The sequence below is a fragment of the Rhamphochromis longiceps genome, linkage group LG17 (genome assembly GCF_057381845.1).
Source record: "Rhamphochromis longiceps isolate RC_006_pf linkage group LG17, R_longiceps_female_GT1.1, whole genome shotgun sequence".
Taxonomy (NCBI): domain Eukaryota; kingdom Metazoa; phylum Chordata; class Actinopteri; order Cichliformes; family Cichlidae; genus Rhamphochromis; species Rhamphochromis longiceps.
Genome location: NC_140573.1, coordinates 11,459,795 through 11,477,273, shown reverse-complemented (window position 1 = coordinate 11,477,273; position 17,479 = coordinate 11,459,795). Strand labels below are relative to the sequence as shown.

General features: G+C 37.9%; 1 protein-coding gene across 1 annotated transcript; it reads left to right on the top strand.

The window, feature by feature from the left end:
• The first annotated feature begins 686 nt into the window (after positions 1-686).
• On the top strand, positions 687-10,260 carry cfh (complement factor H). The gene is made up of 17 exons (XM_085387087.1): positions 687-824; positions 941-1,135; positions 1,409-1,514; positions 1,668-1,744; positions 1,865-2,056; positions 2,746-2,928; positions 3,068-3,262; positions 3,389-3,571; positions 4,135-4,302; positions 5,067-5,234; positions 5,570-5,761; positions 5,853-6,038; positions 6,422-6,583; positions 6,905-7,090; positions 7,514-7,693; positions 8,719-8,898; positions 9,916-10,260. Exons 1-17 carry the CDS (start codon positions 755-757, stop codon positions 10,104-10,106), a joined length of 2,814 nt encoding a protein of 937 aa, XP_085243213.1. The 5' UTR covers positions 687-754; the 3' UTR covers positions 10,107-10,260.
• The last annotated feature ends 7,219 nt before the right edge of the window (positions 10,261-17,479 follow it).

Below are 17,479 nucleotides of genomic sequence, written 5' to 3'. Positions count from 1 at the left end.
CTTTGTTTGCCTTATTGATTCACACAAATGATTAACAGGAAAGCAAAAGAAAGTGAATATTCCCGTAAAAGTTTGTTTGTTCTTTGGTTTGTCACTGTACGATAAACATGGTAACCACACAAGGCCATGAAATTATTTTGCTGCAAATAAATGCCCTTAAAGTTGGTGATGAAGATGTTAAACATCAATTGTGTCATGAAAGTAGTTATATGTAATCACTTCCTGTGTGTGTGTGTGTGTGTGTGTGTGGGGGGGGGGGGGGGGGGGGGGGGGGGGTGTTTTAAGTGTTTGTTTGTTTTTGGGGGTTTTTCCCAGCGAGCCTACCCATATGGAAAAGATATATATAAATCTTATAAAGTTTGTATCTGTCTTGTGTGAAACTTGTATGACAAGCATATAAGTGTGAAAACAGATATAAGATCCCTTGAAAAATTATATAATGAAACTTGTATGTTTTGGATACTTACTAAAACAATGTATGAAAGTAATGCGAAAGTGGCCACTTTCATGAGTAAATCATGTAAGCCTTATATGATTTACTCATGAAAGTGGCCACTTTCATGAGTAATCACATATAAGTTTTTACTATTTCTTTTCCGTATGGGTATGGTCATATTTGGAGGCAAGGACAGCCTTTTGTAAATCATTGAGCAATCTCTTCTTTCCCTGTGAAATCCAAGCTCCTCTAGTGTACAACAGCCTTTGAGTCTCCAGTCTTTAGTTCTGTTTGGTGAATGAGGCTAGCGAAGATAAAATGCATGTAACAACCACAAGCTGTATCCTACTTTTGTGGATGCATACACTGACCTTTGTGAAAAGCCAAGGTAAGACCCAGTACTTCGGGTGATTTCTATGATCTTCTCATTTTAATTACACGATATTTTGATGTTGAAATAAACACAAAAATCATGTATGCTGATTTTTATTTACCGCTATCCAGATAATCCAGGAGCATGTACCCTTGAAGATTTTAAAAAGTATCCTCTCTACGATGGCAATTTTGACATAAGTGGTATGCAGGCCAGTTACCCAGGTGGGAGACAAGTGAAAGTGGGCTGCAATGTGGGCTACAGTGGCTTTTTCAAGCTGCTCTGTGTAGAGGGAAAATGGCAACACAGAGGCACTAATTGTCAACGTAAGTTAACATTCACTTATGAATATCATCTTTTTCCAGTATAACCAGTTAACACTTGCATATATGTCTTGCTGTATTTGCATATGTTTTGCTTACTCGAACTTGCCTTACCAAAGCGGCATAAACATCATTAGCTTGTTTGAGTTATTGCTCGAAAATTCATATCACAGACTGCAATGCTGAACAATATGTAGTGTACTTTTATGAAATGTACAGCAAATTCCACTTTTCTCTGTTGTACTTTTACCCACATTTTGTCTTATTTGCTTTAAGCGAGATCATGTGGTCATCCTGGCGATGCCCAGTTTGCCGATTTTCAACTTAGAAAGGGGGACGATTTTGTCTTTGGCTCAGAAGTTGTATACACCTGCCACAAAGGGTATCATAATAATTTTAATCACATTTTCCTTGTGATTTTATTTGTTTTGTGTTTCTTAATCTGAATAATTATGCATGCTCTGTGCATATTATCTGTACATTTGGCTTTTCTTTTAGTCATCTTCATGAATTCTCTATTATAAACCTGATTCAGATTTCAAATGGTCAGTCGGACAAACTTCCGACGTTGTATGGCAGAAGGCTGGGATGGTGTTATCCCCGTCTGTGAAGGTAGGAGCTGATATAAATGAAATTATGCAATCAGTAATATACACGTAGAAAGAAATAGCAACCTGTGTTTATGTTTTTGTCTGACTTTGAGGGGTTTTTTCCTAATGTTTTTCACTCCAGCTCAGCAGTGTCCATCAATTAATGTTCCCAACAATGTGAACGTGATGGGAGATGCAGAAGAAGCTACCTACGGCAATGTAGTTCGATTTAGCTGCAAGTCCAGCAATTACATTATGAAAGGGGCAAGAGAAATTTATTGTGATGAAAATGGAGACTGGAAAGGTTTGGAGGACGGCAATCCAACATGTGAAGGTAAAGTGAAGCTGGCTTACTATTGTTACTATTACTTTGTTCTCGAGTAATTAGGTAGTAACACCCAAATCACCAACCCCCTAAAAGAGAATAGAGGAGCAACTCTATATTGTATATTCAATTTTGAGCTATTATGAAACAATTAGTTTCGTAATAGTTGTGACATATTTAACACTATTTTATAACTAAAATGGTGTTAAATGTGTCACACAAATGTATGTGCCATGTGTAATGCTGTATTTTATTTAGGTCAAAATTTAGAATTAAATAATTATCACTTGCATACAAAATTAGTTTATTTGTACTAAAGGTACAGGAATAGAAAATGAAAACAGAATACATTTAGGGCAAAAAAAACAAAACAATTTTTGTACTTAAGTTTAGATAGTTTGGGGGAATATTTGCCTATTTGGTTAAAATAAAGGCACCACTGCTATGGACATAGTAAGTCCAAAAATATCAGCTTCAAACTAAAACAAAAAAACACGAACAACATCATAAAATTGGCCTACAATTGTAATTAATGAGAAAAACATTGCAGCTGCTTTGCTTGTTTGATCACTTTCACTTTTCTACTTCATCAAAAAAGCTTCCTTTCACAACAGGTTAATCAGCAGTTACCTTTTATGTACCTTTCTATGAGCAGTTGCTGTAGTTTTATTCCTGACTCTGACTTTATCCTTCAACAGTTGTAAAATGTGAACCACCGAGGATTAAAAATGGTTTTGTACTTGGAGATATCAAAGAGTACAATGAACGTGAAATCCTAAACTTTGAATGCAATCTTCAACATAAACGTGCTCAAGAATTACCTTCAAGGTGCACAAAGACAGGAGACAGAGCAGAGTGGATCCCCACACCTGAATGTGAAGGTAAACATAAATTACATACAGTTTATACATTAAATGCCACTGACTAGTGAGATCTGGAGCTGGATGTTTGGATGTTATGGTATTGCTCTGTCTTGGTACAACACACTAACTCATGTGCTGCATTTCCCATCATATGCAGAAATAAAATGTGAGCTGACACTGCCACCACTCCAAGGAACCACATATGAACCTGCTCATAGAAGTAGGTTTTCACCTGGTGAAAAGGTAACAGTTACATGTGAGGAGAGATACTGGATTGGGAGAACCCGCACGCGCTCAGTTGAGACTACTTGCAATGAGGATGGACAGTGGTCTGTTAGACCAGTATGTCAAGGTATAAAACTACAAAAGCTTTAGACACATATTCTAAGCTCACTGTTCTTTGCTTTCATGTAGTTCAATCAGCCATGAGGATGATGAACAATTTTTTGAAGATTATCCAGTCTTTCTTTCTTTACAGAGGTTACATGTATCCGTCCACAAGATAGACTTTTGTCCCGCTGGGAGGCGTCTTGGCGTGATGAGACAAAGAAATTGGGTGATACTGTCAGGTACACATGTATATCAGGATACAGGAGGAAAGATGGCGTCACTTGGGCCACATGCACCAGAGATGGATGGGAACCAAATCCACTTTGTGAAGGTATGGTGGAGTTTAGTTCACTTTTCTTCTAATTCTGACAGGATCTTTTTAATTTCTTTAATATTAGTCCATATTTGAGAAAACAGGAGAGAAATGCAGAGTGTCTTTGGTCAAACAGAAGCCTCAAAGGATCATTCAGTCATAGAGTAAAATCTTACGAACCAGCAATATAAATTTTAGAGACTCTGTGTGATAGTTCATAGTGAGAGAAAATGGTAATAACATTCATTTTTTTGTTTATTTGTGTACTAACCAAGCACTAACCGAAAGAGTGTACAAATACTCACTGGATACTATTTTCTGTACAAACTGCAAGAAACATTTCTACTGCCACAACAACTTTCAGCTGGATGTTGAATCCACAACTGAACACTTTTCTTGTCCTTTGACTGAACATATTCAAATATAAAATACAGAACTGTTAAATGGAATCACATTTACACTGGGGAGCTGCTGCTTTTACTTAAAAGATTATATGAAAGTATCTGAATGTTTTACATGACAAAATTATCTGAATCAAAGTAAATGCAGAAGCTTAATAAATGTGGTTTTGTTCCTTTCAGAGATAAAATGCAGGAGGCAACAGTTTAATAATGCAGATATTACTGGAAAAATTCAGGCTGAATACAGGTACAACAATCGTGTCCAGTATAACTGCAAGAGAGGTTATGAAGGAAGTTTCACTCTAACCTGTAGAGAAGATGGCTGGCATAGGTCTAATGAATGTACAGGTAAGAAAATGCAATAAACTTAAAAGGATACATTTATTCAGTTATTCAAGGACTACTGTTTTTCATGACAAATATAAATGTTGTAAACAACTGATGACAAAAGACAAATGTATAAACTGTATATAAAAGGTGAGCATTGCTTTCAGGACTGAAAAGTGAAGCTAATATGAAAGTTCAGTCAACATGAATTCTCTCAAATCGGGGAACTTGCAGAAAAGCATCTGGTTTTACAGAATGGTAAATGATCTGTATTTGTATAGCGCTTTACTAGTCCGTAAGGACACCAAAGCACTTTACACATTCAGTCATCCACCCATTCACACACACATTCACACACTGGTGATTGCAACCTACATTGTAGCCACAGCCACCCTGGGGCGCACTGACAGAGGCGAGGCTGCCGGACACTGGCGCCACCGGGCCCTCTGACAGAAGTCTATCTTTAGTCTATCTTTGTCTTTAGATTCCTTGATGAGCTCCACAAACATTTTTCTTTTGTGAAGCAATGCATGTTACTCTTATCAAAGAGCTCCCTCTGCTTCCCTGAGTCTGCACACGAAATGGAGGTTTGCCAAAGTCAGCAGGATTCAATGCTAGTCACTTAATAACAGACATTACACAGTCTATTCAGTAGTATTAAGGATATTTAAGCCTAGTCCAAAGATAGTTGAATAATGTTATCTATGAATCACTACTAATAACACAAGAATGTATTCTGACTGCTCTGTGATAATATCTAAATGTAATATCTGTCTTTCTGATAGCTATAACAGGATGTCCAACAACGAGTTTTGACCGCAGACTTAAAGTTTGGCAACATGGTGACAAACTTTACTTCAGGTGTGAGGATGGTTACAAACCTCTCAGCAAAGGCTGGTGGGGTGAAGCCACATGTGTGCACGGTGTTTGGTCTGGAGTTGAAAGCTGTATTGGTAATTAAAGTTTCTAATTAAAGTATCTTCTGTTATTAGCTTGAAGCAAACACAGTGACTTGTTCAATACCAATGTCAAGATGGGGAGTATAAGATGTTTAGGTAGAAAAATATAAGTTTTGAAATCTGTTTTAAACATCTTTTTAACATTTGAGTTTTATCTGCAGTTATGTTTAAGAAAACTGGTGTGAAAATATTTTCTGTAATATCTTACAATAAGTGCATTCATACAGAGTTTCTTCCATTGCTTATTCTGATCACATTTTTAAATATGGAAATGGATTTCATCCATCTGTAATATTTTGCCTGATTGTTTGTAATCATATCCACCTTAGAGGAACAAAAGTGTCGAGAAGCTCCTGAGATTCCTAATGGGGAAGGAATACTAGGGAATACTGAACAACACGGACAGACCCAAGAAATGATATTCATTGATTGCAATGAAGGATACTCTGCTAAGATTGAGGAATTAACCTGTCGTGACGGACGATGGGATTTAAATGGATCACTTGATGATATCTGTAAATGTGAGTCACCTCAAGCATTATTTTGATGCATGTTTTTATGAAAAGATTACAGAGTGTAAATTAATAGTGTACATGTTGTGATGTCTTACAGCTAATCATGATAACTGCAGCCCTCCACCCAAAGTTGAAAATGCTGTTATTACAACTCGTTATCGGAAGCAATACCCATCTGGCTCTGAAGTAACTTATCAGTGTCGTGATAAGTACACAATAGAGGGGAACGCCACACTTAAATGCACAGCTGGGGAATGGAAGGAGCTCAATATTCAGTGTATACGTACGTACATAAAAATAAAATATTGCTGTGAATAAGCTTTAAAACTGTTAAAAACACTGCTGTCTGTCATTCTGCCTGCTGACATATTTCATCTTTATTCATCTTTCTTTCCCCACCCTTCATTAAGGGTAGAGAAAGACTGTAGTCCTTTGAGGGACGAAACAATGGAAATAATATAACCCAACATTGTACCAAAGGCACAATCTTTAACTAACCTTAAATATACTGTTTTAGTTTGGTTTTTGTTTTTTTGCCTTAGAACAGTCTGCATGTGTACCTCGGTTTACACACCTGCCGTTATCTTCATTTTCAGCACTATTGGTCAAATCAATAATGTATGTAACAATGTATATAATATTGACAATACTATTATGTATTTTCAGTGTACTGTGACCAGCTTATGGATGAGTCTCTGGACTTCAGAGCAGAGAAAAAGAAATACATGACTGGAGAGATCATTGAATATCAGTGTAAGAATAGAACAGGAATTATTGGCACTGCAACGTGCCAACATGGCAAGTGGGCTAAAGCAATAGAATGTGAAGGTAAGGAGACATAAAAAAAAAATGCAGTTTTCATACAAACACCCCCATGTGGTGCAGTTTGTAGGTTTAGACAATTATTCTTCCCTTTAATCACTTTTAAAAGAATTACCATTCTTTTCTGACTTCTTAAAAGACTGGACATTTATTACTTCTTAATTACAGCAATGAGAAACTGAATGCCTATTAATAATAAATATTTAAAGGGAAAACTTGCTTAGTTTGAAAATGTAGTGAGAAAGTGTCTTATTACTTTGAATCTGATTTGGTTTCATGTTTATAATGTAAACCTCACAATAAAACAGATTCTCTTTTTCAAAACAGAGAAATGTAGAGTCCCTGAAACACCAGCAGGTCTAACAATCACCACAGATGTAACAGACAATCAAATGAAAAAAGGACAACATTTAACATTTGCTTGTGAAAACAGTAATCACATCATCAAAGGGAATGCAATGCTTGAATGTTTGGAAAATGGACAGTGGAGCAATCCTCGTCCCACATGTGAAGGTACAACACTTGTCCTCTTGTGATCTTACTGTTTATCAGTACAAAGGATGGAAAAAGATTGCTATTGCTGTTTTTGGTATTTCTTGGGGTGTCGTGTGTATGAGTGTAAGTTACACACACTTTAAACCAGAAATTAATAGTTTGTTTTGAGGCAAAAACACATTTCAGGTTATCAGTAAAATGTCCTCTGCCTGATCTGCTCTTGTGCTAATTAGTTTGTGTGAACATTGTTTCTGGTTAATTCTTTGTCACACATGGCCACACAGTGTTAAGGTAAAGGAGAGTGATGCACAGGGTGTATGACAAATATTTCACTTCAAATGAAAAATGATGCATGACAGCAGGTCAGAGTGAAAATGTGATTATTGTGACAAAATAGTATCTAATGTTGGTTTTTCCTCTGTTATTGCCCACAATTTTTAGCTGCCAAGCAATGTAAGACGCCACCACGTCTTTCAGGTGGACGGACCAAAACATGGACTAGAAACACGTACAGACACAATGAAAAGGTCGAATATGTGTGTGACAGAGACTACGGCATGGAGGGTGGGCCGTTCAAAACCTGTGTCGATGGTGATTGGGTTGGAGAGATGAGATGCCGCCGTGAGTTACATTTCCCTTTTGTTGCACACAAAGTTTTTAAATATGTTCTAAGTAAACAAACAGCCAGTGGAGGGCCGCTGGAACCAGTTTGACAAGTTTATTAAATCTGAGAAGTTGGTTAAGTGTGACGCTGAAAAGTTGTTTTCACTAACACAGACAGTAGCTCAAAACTGTTTGAAATGTGGTGCATTTAAGATTATACCTGAACACACCACAATGTAGACTTCAGGGTTAGTTGCAGTTATATCATTAAATAATAATATTAATACGAACAAGAAGAATTCGTTTTTATAGAAACCTCTGTAATAACCCACCATCCCCAAACTGTGCTGCAGCTCTGAGAACATCACAATGGCTTCAGTTCTTAAGTGGATGGGTTTCACTTGTTCACCACCCACTACTTCTCCTAGATACACTATTGCAGTCTTTGAGTCACACTTTGAGAGATTTAATGTCAGGTTTGCCTTTTCACGATTTCAGTGTTTTTAAGTGGCCCTCTATCATAGCCACAGACATCACACATTTCATCACCAGTTAACATGGGTTACATGGAGGAACAGGGAAATACAACATGCTATGGAAATGTCAGAGGAAATGTGAGAACCTGATGAGCACACACGAACCATAGAAGAGTTTGAACTTTAAAAAAAAAAATTTGTTTTTTCACAATAAAATGATTAAAACAATTAAAAGGATAGGATCTGTAAGATGTGGGAGAGGGCAGTAGATGAATATATCAAAGAAGCAGATCATTTCAACAGCAACATGAGTTTGATACCAGTACAACACAGTTTATCATTAGTTACAAAGAGTGCTGACCGCTTTCTAAGCATAACAGAACTACATATATAGGATGACAAAGCAGTCTTAAAGGCTGTGATCTGCACTCGGATTGCATGATGAAAACTTCACCTGAAATGTAAAATAATATGTGACGGTATATGAACATAAAAACGTGACTAAAAAATTATTGTGACTAAATGTTGTCTAAACTTTTTTTTTCTCCATTGCTCACACTTTTGCAGGTGCCCAGGGTTGTGGGAGGCCACCACCTCTTTCAGATGGAGACACCAAAACAAGTACTAAACAGCTGTACCAACATAATGAAAAGGTTGAATATAACTGTCAGCGTTATTACGTCATGAAGGGTGGACCGTTCAAAACATGTAATGATGGTGAATGGACTGGAGAGATTAGATGCCTCCGTAAGTAAAAGTTTTCTTTATATTTCATTCTGTGAAGAGAAACGTAAAAAGTCATTTTGGTTTCTGTTTTTTAATTTTGTTTAATTCCAGAGGTGTGACCCATATATACACAAATATACACGACTGCTTGTGAGCCTCTCAAGATGAGAAACTATGTATAAAATATGAAATTAAATATGTTACTCACAAACAGCGAATGCATTACTTTGTTGAAGCCCTTCAATAAACATCTTAAATGTTCAGTTTAAAGTCCACTGTGGTGGTGTACACCGCACGCATTTAAAACACTGTGATAGATTTTTTGGAGCATGTTGTGTTTGACATAAGAAATCAACAGGTACAAAATCATTTCTCACTGTGTGGATAGTAGGGTCTGAAGTTTACTGACAAACATTTTTTATGTTTTTCCATGATGAGCTCCAGTAAGACCTTCTTTAATTTTTTTCCTGTTGACTTCAGGTGATATTATAAAATAGACATGATGAAGTTGAATTATAGTACAGAGCCCTTGTCACACGCATAGTTATACGAGCACACCACGCAGTGAAATGTATCCTGACACGCTCCTCGACTGTGCAAAAAGAGAGAGAGAACATTATGTACATGCAAAAAGAGAGAACATATATACATATAACCATAAAAGTGAATTAAATAAAATAAGACAATCTGGAAATTTCAAATTGAAACATCTGAAAAATGTACATTGTGCAGGTGGGTATTAAAGTGTCTAGTACTGTAGTGAGGCTGAGAGGAGTCAGGCTGGGATGGACAGGACTTCAGCATGTAAAATAGTCACAGAAATATTACATAAAATTAACAGTGAATGTAATCACCCCACAAGAGCAACAGCAACAGTAGATCATCTGTGTACCATTCCAGCGTTTGACCACAATTTAGAATTAGGCAGGAGAAAATCAATTTTATTTGTAGCCACAGAGTCCTTTACAGAACACAATATTCTGTACATTCATGTATTTTACTAACGTTAAAAGACTGTTTATCTTTTATGTCTTACAGAACCCTGCACTGTGAATAGAGACGACATGAACAGACATAATATTCAGTTCAGATTTTCAAGAGATGATAAACTGTATTCAGAACATGATGATGAAATCGAGTTTATGTGTACCAGAGGAGGACCCGTTGGGACACTGGGAATGCGTCAGAAGTGTGAACATGGTGTGATACATTTGCCGACTTGCCAATAATGCTTTTATGTACAAGACTAGATAAACACGAGGGCACTAATGTGTCAATAATTGAAGAGCAGAATAAAGACTTAGACCAGTGAAGTACCAGTGCTGTATGTGGTCATTTCAATAAAAGCTAATAAATGCTGACTGAGTCTGTTTTCAGCGACTACGAGTTTTCTGAGTGAAATCTATCTTGCATAAATCTTCTAACACAAATTCACAACCTATATGCCTCACTTGGCTTAGCCTGAGAATTTTATGATTTAATAAAGGTTGCCCAGCAACTGAATTTTGAATACTAACTATCTGATTTAAAGAGTTATCAAATGATCTGTATAAAAACATGACTTGGCTGATGTTTGTTCAGTCATAAAAACCTTTTGATCGTTCTGGAGTTTCCATAACTTCTCTCTGGGTCACTGTATGTAGAATCATTCAGACAAGGAAAAAAATCCACCTGACGTGTACTTTCCTCTATAATATAAGCTGTAATCTGTTATTGTTTGGAGCTGTAAAATAAAATTCAGTTATATTTATTTCAGGAATTTTAATTTAACAGGTTTTCTGGTTCAAACAAAGATTTTTTCCTACAGTCAAATACAACCCATATGAGCGTTGCAAAATAGGCAGACCCAACAAAACCAGTTATCATGAGATGGCTAATAAATTACTTCACTTTAAGAGCATTCATGTTGTTATAGACAGTGTTGCTGTTAATGTATGTTTGGGGGCGTTGCACCCTGGAACCTTCAGAGGTTTTTCAGGGTTCTCCCTGCCGGATTGTTATGGGTGGGACAGTTTTCCTGTATGTGTGCGACTAGCTGTGGTTGTTTCTAAAAGTGGTCAGTAAACGTCCTAAAACTGGCACTTGAGTTTCCGAGCATTTTTATCCTGAGGTTATAACACATGTCAATACAAGCTGTTTGTGTAGTATCGCATGCTCTTTATTCCTCACATACTCCACTGAGATGAGACAGTGTGTCATTTTATGATCAGCATATTAGTAACAGCACAGTCTGCTTGAAATGAAAATCATGGCACCGATAATAACTACAAGAGCCGAGAAAAGAAACTGTTAGAGACAGACGTTCTCGTTATTTTTAGCTTCCACTTTGCATTTATTTGTGGGTTTAATGTATGTTTTATTAAACAATAATAAATTATTAAACAATTAACATATTCAGTTACATAAAATCTGTCCTTAACTACGGAAATACCACTAGACCCACATCAAAACCTTGCCAAATAACACCAAATAGAATCTAAACAGTGCAAATCATTTTCCAATTCAAAGTCTTACTTAAATATTATACAATTTATACAGAGGCTTTTTAAAACAGGTCAAAAATCCTCATTAATTCTTTAGAAAAATAAATATAAGAAAGGATCACTTATTCCAGTTGTGTTGGGTTTTTTCCATGAGTGAGGACAAATATGCTCAAAATAATTAGATTTCACTTTTTATTAGAGACAAAGAGGTCTAGAGACAAAGCACCCAGGATGTAAAGACTTTTATTGCATGTCACAGAAACATCAGGTTAACATCATGTGACCGGTCTGAATAGGGTTGCCAACCGTCCCTTAAAAAACTGAATCGTCCCGTATTTAGAAACAAAAGTACACGTCCCGTATTGAGCTAATAAGGGACGCACTTTGTCCCGTAATACAGTGAGAATCAAAAGTAGTCTATAAATGTTAATGGAATTAACGCTTTGTTTGAAAACATAATTCCCAGCCCCTCTCCTGCTTTGTGACCAATGAGCTGACAGCACACTTATGACAATTTGAGTATGACAATTCAGATTACCGCTCATCTCATTGGTCGAGGAAAGGTCGCTTGCGGAGAAAATACCGGAAGACAACAGATGACCACAACAACAAGCATGGCCAACAGGGAAACCAACGCCGACACTGCGGTGCAAGTCTCGGATGACAGTAAACCTAATGCTGGGCAAACACTGCGATTTTTTTCAGTCACGTTATTCAGCTCCTGCTCAAACTGCACGATTGACTCGCAGGGGTTAGAAGTTGGTAGGTCACGATGCAGGGTCTCACACTATACCGCCCGATGCTCTGATGCGACCTGAGAGCTCACACTGTGCGTCCATAACATGAAGGTTATAACAGAAAATCTGTCTCTCGCTCTCTCCCTCTCCGTCTTTCACTCACACAGACACACCACCACCATCAACTTTGCTAAATTGCTAATGAAAAACATTGATCAGGCAGCTGTGATTGAGCAGCAGTGTAAATCCAACTATTTTCACGGTTGTTGTGGTCGTGATAATTTTGTGATGCCACATCGAAAAGGCTCGGATGAGCTTTCCAAAGTTCTACAAGTTGTGCCTCCATCGCTTGTGTCCAGATCACACGCTGCACTGCTGTGCTATTTCGTGTTTTTCACCGACGTTTACGTGTTTGCGCGTGAGCAGTTTGAGCGGCTGCAGTCGGTGAGACCCTCACGAGCGATTGATGATCAGGAGCTGGTTGTGAGGTGTTAATCACTTCTCGTTACCCCACGTATACTACACGATGCACGATGAAGGCCAAAATCGGTCCGATCACCAAAACGGTCGCACGACTCAAAAATCGGCTCAAAATGGGCCAAAAATCGCACAGTGTGAGCCCAGCATTAGAGCAGCAATGTTTGTTCCCCTCAGAGAAAGGGAAGAATGGGAAAAGGAAAACACCTGGCTGGAAAAAGTTAATATGGGCATGTGCAGTGAATATCAGCGCTATGTGGCCAGAAGTGTGATAATATAACTTATTTTGTGTAATAAACAACTGCAAGGATAGATGATTACAACAAATAGATCACTAATACATAAAAGTAATACATAGATGAATAATGATGATGAGTTAAGATGCATAATCATGGGAACAAGCGGGTTTAGAAACAGGAGCAGCTGATGAGCGTCTGAAATAATACCTCAACTGAAGCCAATTGTACTAAATGCACTAAATGTGCACTGTTACAAGAATGTTTTTCCTTCTATTGTTTTCTATTATTTTAAGTTAAGCAGGACAGAGTTCTTTTAAAGAAAGATTTACTTATATTCTCAAAAGTTAAGCATGACAGTTTAAGAAAGAGACCTGTTTTACTGTGTTAATGTTGTCATTTTGAGCTAAAAATAAATGGCTAAATGATCACTTGTTTCCCATATGGTCATATCACAAAGAATAGAATATGCATCTACTTAAATCAACTTCAAGTCAAATGGTTAAAAAAATAATTTCACACAAAAAAAGAGCTAAAAATTCACCACACTGGGAAGGGTGAAGACAACTGGGTCGCCCGGCCCTGGCCACGAGGTGTCCCTTATTTATTTTTCGGGGAGTTGGCAACCCTAGGTCTGAACAGTTGAGGGTGGTCTGATATGAGCTTGTGTTTCTTCTTTTGCACCTCTCTGGATCTCCTTATTTAGAGATGACTCTCTTGCAGGCAACGCTCCCTTTACCATGGCAACCACCTCTTACCCTCTGCTCAGATCTGCATAAAGAGATAGCGAAGGGAGCGAGGAAAAGAAAAGGGAGAGAAAGAGCTTCTCTAACCCCAGAAATTAACAGCCGTGTTTCCTCTAGCAGAGTGGGCCTCAAGGTTTTGTACCTTCTGGTGCCATCACCAGTTCAGGCAGACCTTGCTCATCACACATTCCACAGAAAAGAAGGCTTCTCTCTGTTTATGCCTGTTAGTGGGTGAGGGTAGAAGTCTAAACATAACTATGTGCAGTAAATGATAAAACAAATGTTTGATGCAAATGATGAGGTAAAAGCATTATTGATGAAAATTAATTTGATCAACTGCCATTCTTTAATCTAGAGCAAAAACCAATCATCCTAATGTAGCGACCCTGAAGTAGCTAGGCCCGCCTAGAGTTCGTTTTACTTTATCTTACTAGTGATGGGTCAGTCGCGAACAAAACGGCTTTTGGAACTGCTTTATTTTTTTCTTTCTCTCACACTTTTTTCGCTTCATGCCACACTGATCAATATGTGTTTGTTTTTTTGTTTGTGCTGAGCAGAGGGGGGAGGGGCGATAGTTACACTAACAGCAGCATTAGCACATGAACAGAGGGAGAGAGAGAGCCAGAGGCAACAACAAGAAACAATATTAGAAAGGTATAGTAAAGAAAATGAGTGATGCAAAATCTGGAACCATTTCAATTCTACTGACATTACAAAGGCAGAGTGTAGAGTCTACAAGAAAAGAATATCATATAGGCTTCACAAACAAACTGCACAGGTACCTGAGAACTGTCCACCCATCAGTGCAATGGGAAGATAAAACACAGTCAGTTGAGTGTGATATTAATGAAGGTGCCAGTGTGTCTACTGCAACTGCTGCTGCTGCTGCTGCTGCTTCTGCTGCAGTATCTACAGCATCATGCATCTGAATGCAAACCTTTACCTAAATTAAAGATCTGGGTCTTCAGTTTTTTCTTTTTGCTTTGCATAATTTAATCTATATTTTATTGTGTTGTGGTTTCCAGTGTTTTGTGTTGTTTCACTTTAAATTTGTTTAAAAGAAAAAGCTGAAAATTTAAATAGTTCAAAGTTTAACTGTAAATAGTTGTTTTTTGGGGCAGCACGGTGGCACGGTGGTTAGCACTGTTGCCGCACAGCAAGAAGGTCCTGAGTTCAATTCCAACATCAGGCCGGGGTCTTTCTGTGTGGAGTTTGCATGTTCTCCCCGTGTTTGCGTGGGTTCTCTCCGGGTACTCCGGCTTCCTCCCACCGTCCAAAGACATGCAGCTTGTGGGGATAGGTTAATTGATTAATCCAAATTGTCACTAGGTGTGAATGTGAGTGTGAATGGTTGTCTGTCCCTATGTGTTAGCCCTGCGACAGACTGGCGACCTGTCCAGGGTGTACCCCGCCTTTCGCCCTATGACAGCTGGGATAGGCTCCAGCGCCCCCCACGACCCTGAAAAGGATAAGCGGATGGATGGATGGATAGTTGTTTTTTGTATTTCATTATGTTATGTGGAGTAAATAAATAAAAGCATATTTATATAATAAACATATATAAATAAACAAAAAACATTTTTACATTAGTAATTCATTTTGTGCATAATATTCTATTGTTGTTGATAATAAATTAATTAAAACAACAAAACAACCTGAAGAGCCGCTTGGGAGCCCTAAGAAGCCAACACTGTTACATCTGGCTCTTTTTAGAGAACCGGCTCACTAAAAAGAGCCGGTTCTCTAAAACGAGCCGGAATTCCCATCGCTATATCTTACCTGCTAATTTTGTTATCGGTTCCTGTTTCTATATACATAGAATTTTTTTAGGCGTTCCCTTTCTTTTCAGAAGCTTTTCTCACTTTGCTTGGAAGTTCAGTGTTTCCCTTTTCCCACTCTAATCACACAATAACTACTTACTAAAAACTTATCTGGGAATAGGAAACATTCAATTGCAACAAGATCTTCAAGTTGAATTAAATTTGTTAACTGAGTAACAAGCAAAAAAAATAATTAAATCAATTAGTCACCTTCAGTTTCGAAAATAGAATAAGTAGAATAAAGTCCCAAAGTAACTTGTGATTTAATTCACCACTTTAGTTCAATGGGCCACCACCACACACACAGACACACACAAACCAACCCAGAATCGCCACGTCCGATATGGTTGCAGGCCTGGATCGCTGTGGTCGGGGGAGCCAGTGCAGTGGCCCTGAAAAAAAAGTATAAACTGGCGCCTCTCTTCTGAGGAGGAATCTGGTCAAATCCAAGAGGAGTCCTCTTCCCTGCCGCACTGTCTGTCACACAGGAAGAAATGCAGTAAGCCTCCTCCCAGGCAGCTGCAAACTGTAGAACGAAGTCTCCAACCTTGAATCCAGTGCAGTCCTTGCTGTAATTTCCAGAGGCCGCCGTTGCAGCTAACACCAATTGATTAGTTAGGCAGCCGCTCACTGTTTTTCTAGGAAAATTTAATGACTAGTCCAATGTATTGTGAGTTTTTCCACGTACAGTGGTTAAAATGGCTTTATCGTGACCATCGAGTGTATAGGTTACTATGTGTAGAGGTTTTTGTGAGAGAGAAGACAAATATGCTCCAATTATAAGTTTTCGCAATTTATTATCAAAAACTGGTTTTACATGGCGCTATAGACCTCCTCTCTCCGGCACAGAGACAAAAGGCTGCTGCACCCAGGCAGTAAACATTTTTTCATTATGTTTGATAAGGATAATGTTAACATGATTGGTCGAAACAGTTTAGGGTGGCCTTAGGCCTGATGTCAGCTCACATTTCTTCTTCTGTAATTTTCTGAGCATCTCCTTATTTGGAGATGCCACTTCAAGTGGCTTTCGGTCAGACTTGCAGAAAGAGAGAAAGAGCTTCTCCAATCCCAAAATTTATGACCATGTTTACCTTCTGGTGCCTTCACTAGTGAGACAGACCCTAACCCGCAAATTCATTAGAGAAGGGAGCTCCTCTCTATTTGTGTCTGTTAGTATCTGAGTGTAGCAATCTACTTCTAATACTTCTCTACAATGATTAACTATGTGCAATAAAGTATAAAACACAAATATGTGAAGCTAATTATGAGATATTTATTATTTACATTTATTGAGTCTGTTGGCATCATGAAAAGTTTATGAAAGACTCCACAAAGCTAGGGGGCACGGACTTCAGAAGTCATTCGTCATGTCGAATGACCAGCAGATAAACTCTCAGGTTGGTAATAAATGTATTACATGTATAAGAACAAGCGTCATGTTAACAAATGATAGCCATACAGTAACTTTTATGCTTATTGTAGCTGTTAGCTAAAAATGCTAATTTAGCGTAGTTTGCACTGAATTCAGCTTCGACAAACAAATATGATCGACTGTTTCTAGTAGAATTCCAGAGTTGTCATCTTGTACCCTCTCAGAGCCCTGTATGCTTGTAGAGACCCCTACAGTAGGGAAACATGCAAAACAGTGTCCAAACCTTTGTATTTTAGCTTTATTTATGTCTTACACAGCATCCCAACTCTTTAGCTAACTTAATAACTTTAGCTAAAGTGAATAGTTGGTCTAATTCATTAGTGCAGCATTTGAAACAGAAACAGTCATAGATGTTATGTTTATCCAAGTACGCTGTTAGGTGGACAGCAACTGCATTCTCTTCTGACATAAAAGTCATATATACATCTTTTGATTTTATATAATAATTAATTGATACTTTTAACATTTTTCTACCTGAAAGAGCTGAAAAAATGTTCAGTCTGTGATCTGTTCTTCTGCTTAGCCAGGAGAAAAGAAAGTGGCCCTGCCTCTATGAGCTCTCTGACCAGGCCAAGACAGGAATGGAGAAAATGGCCTCAATATGGGCATTGTTGGAAGGCATGTCATTACTTTACATAAAGAAGACTGATTGTGAACATTTGTTAATCCTG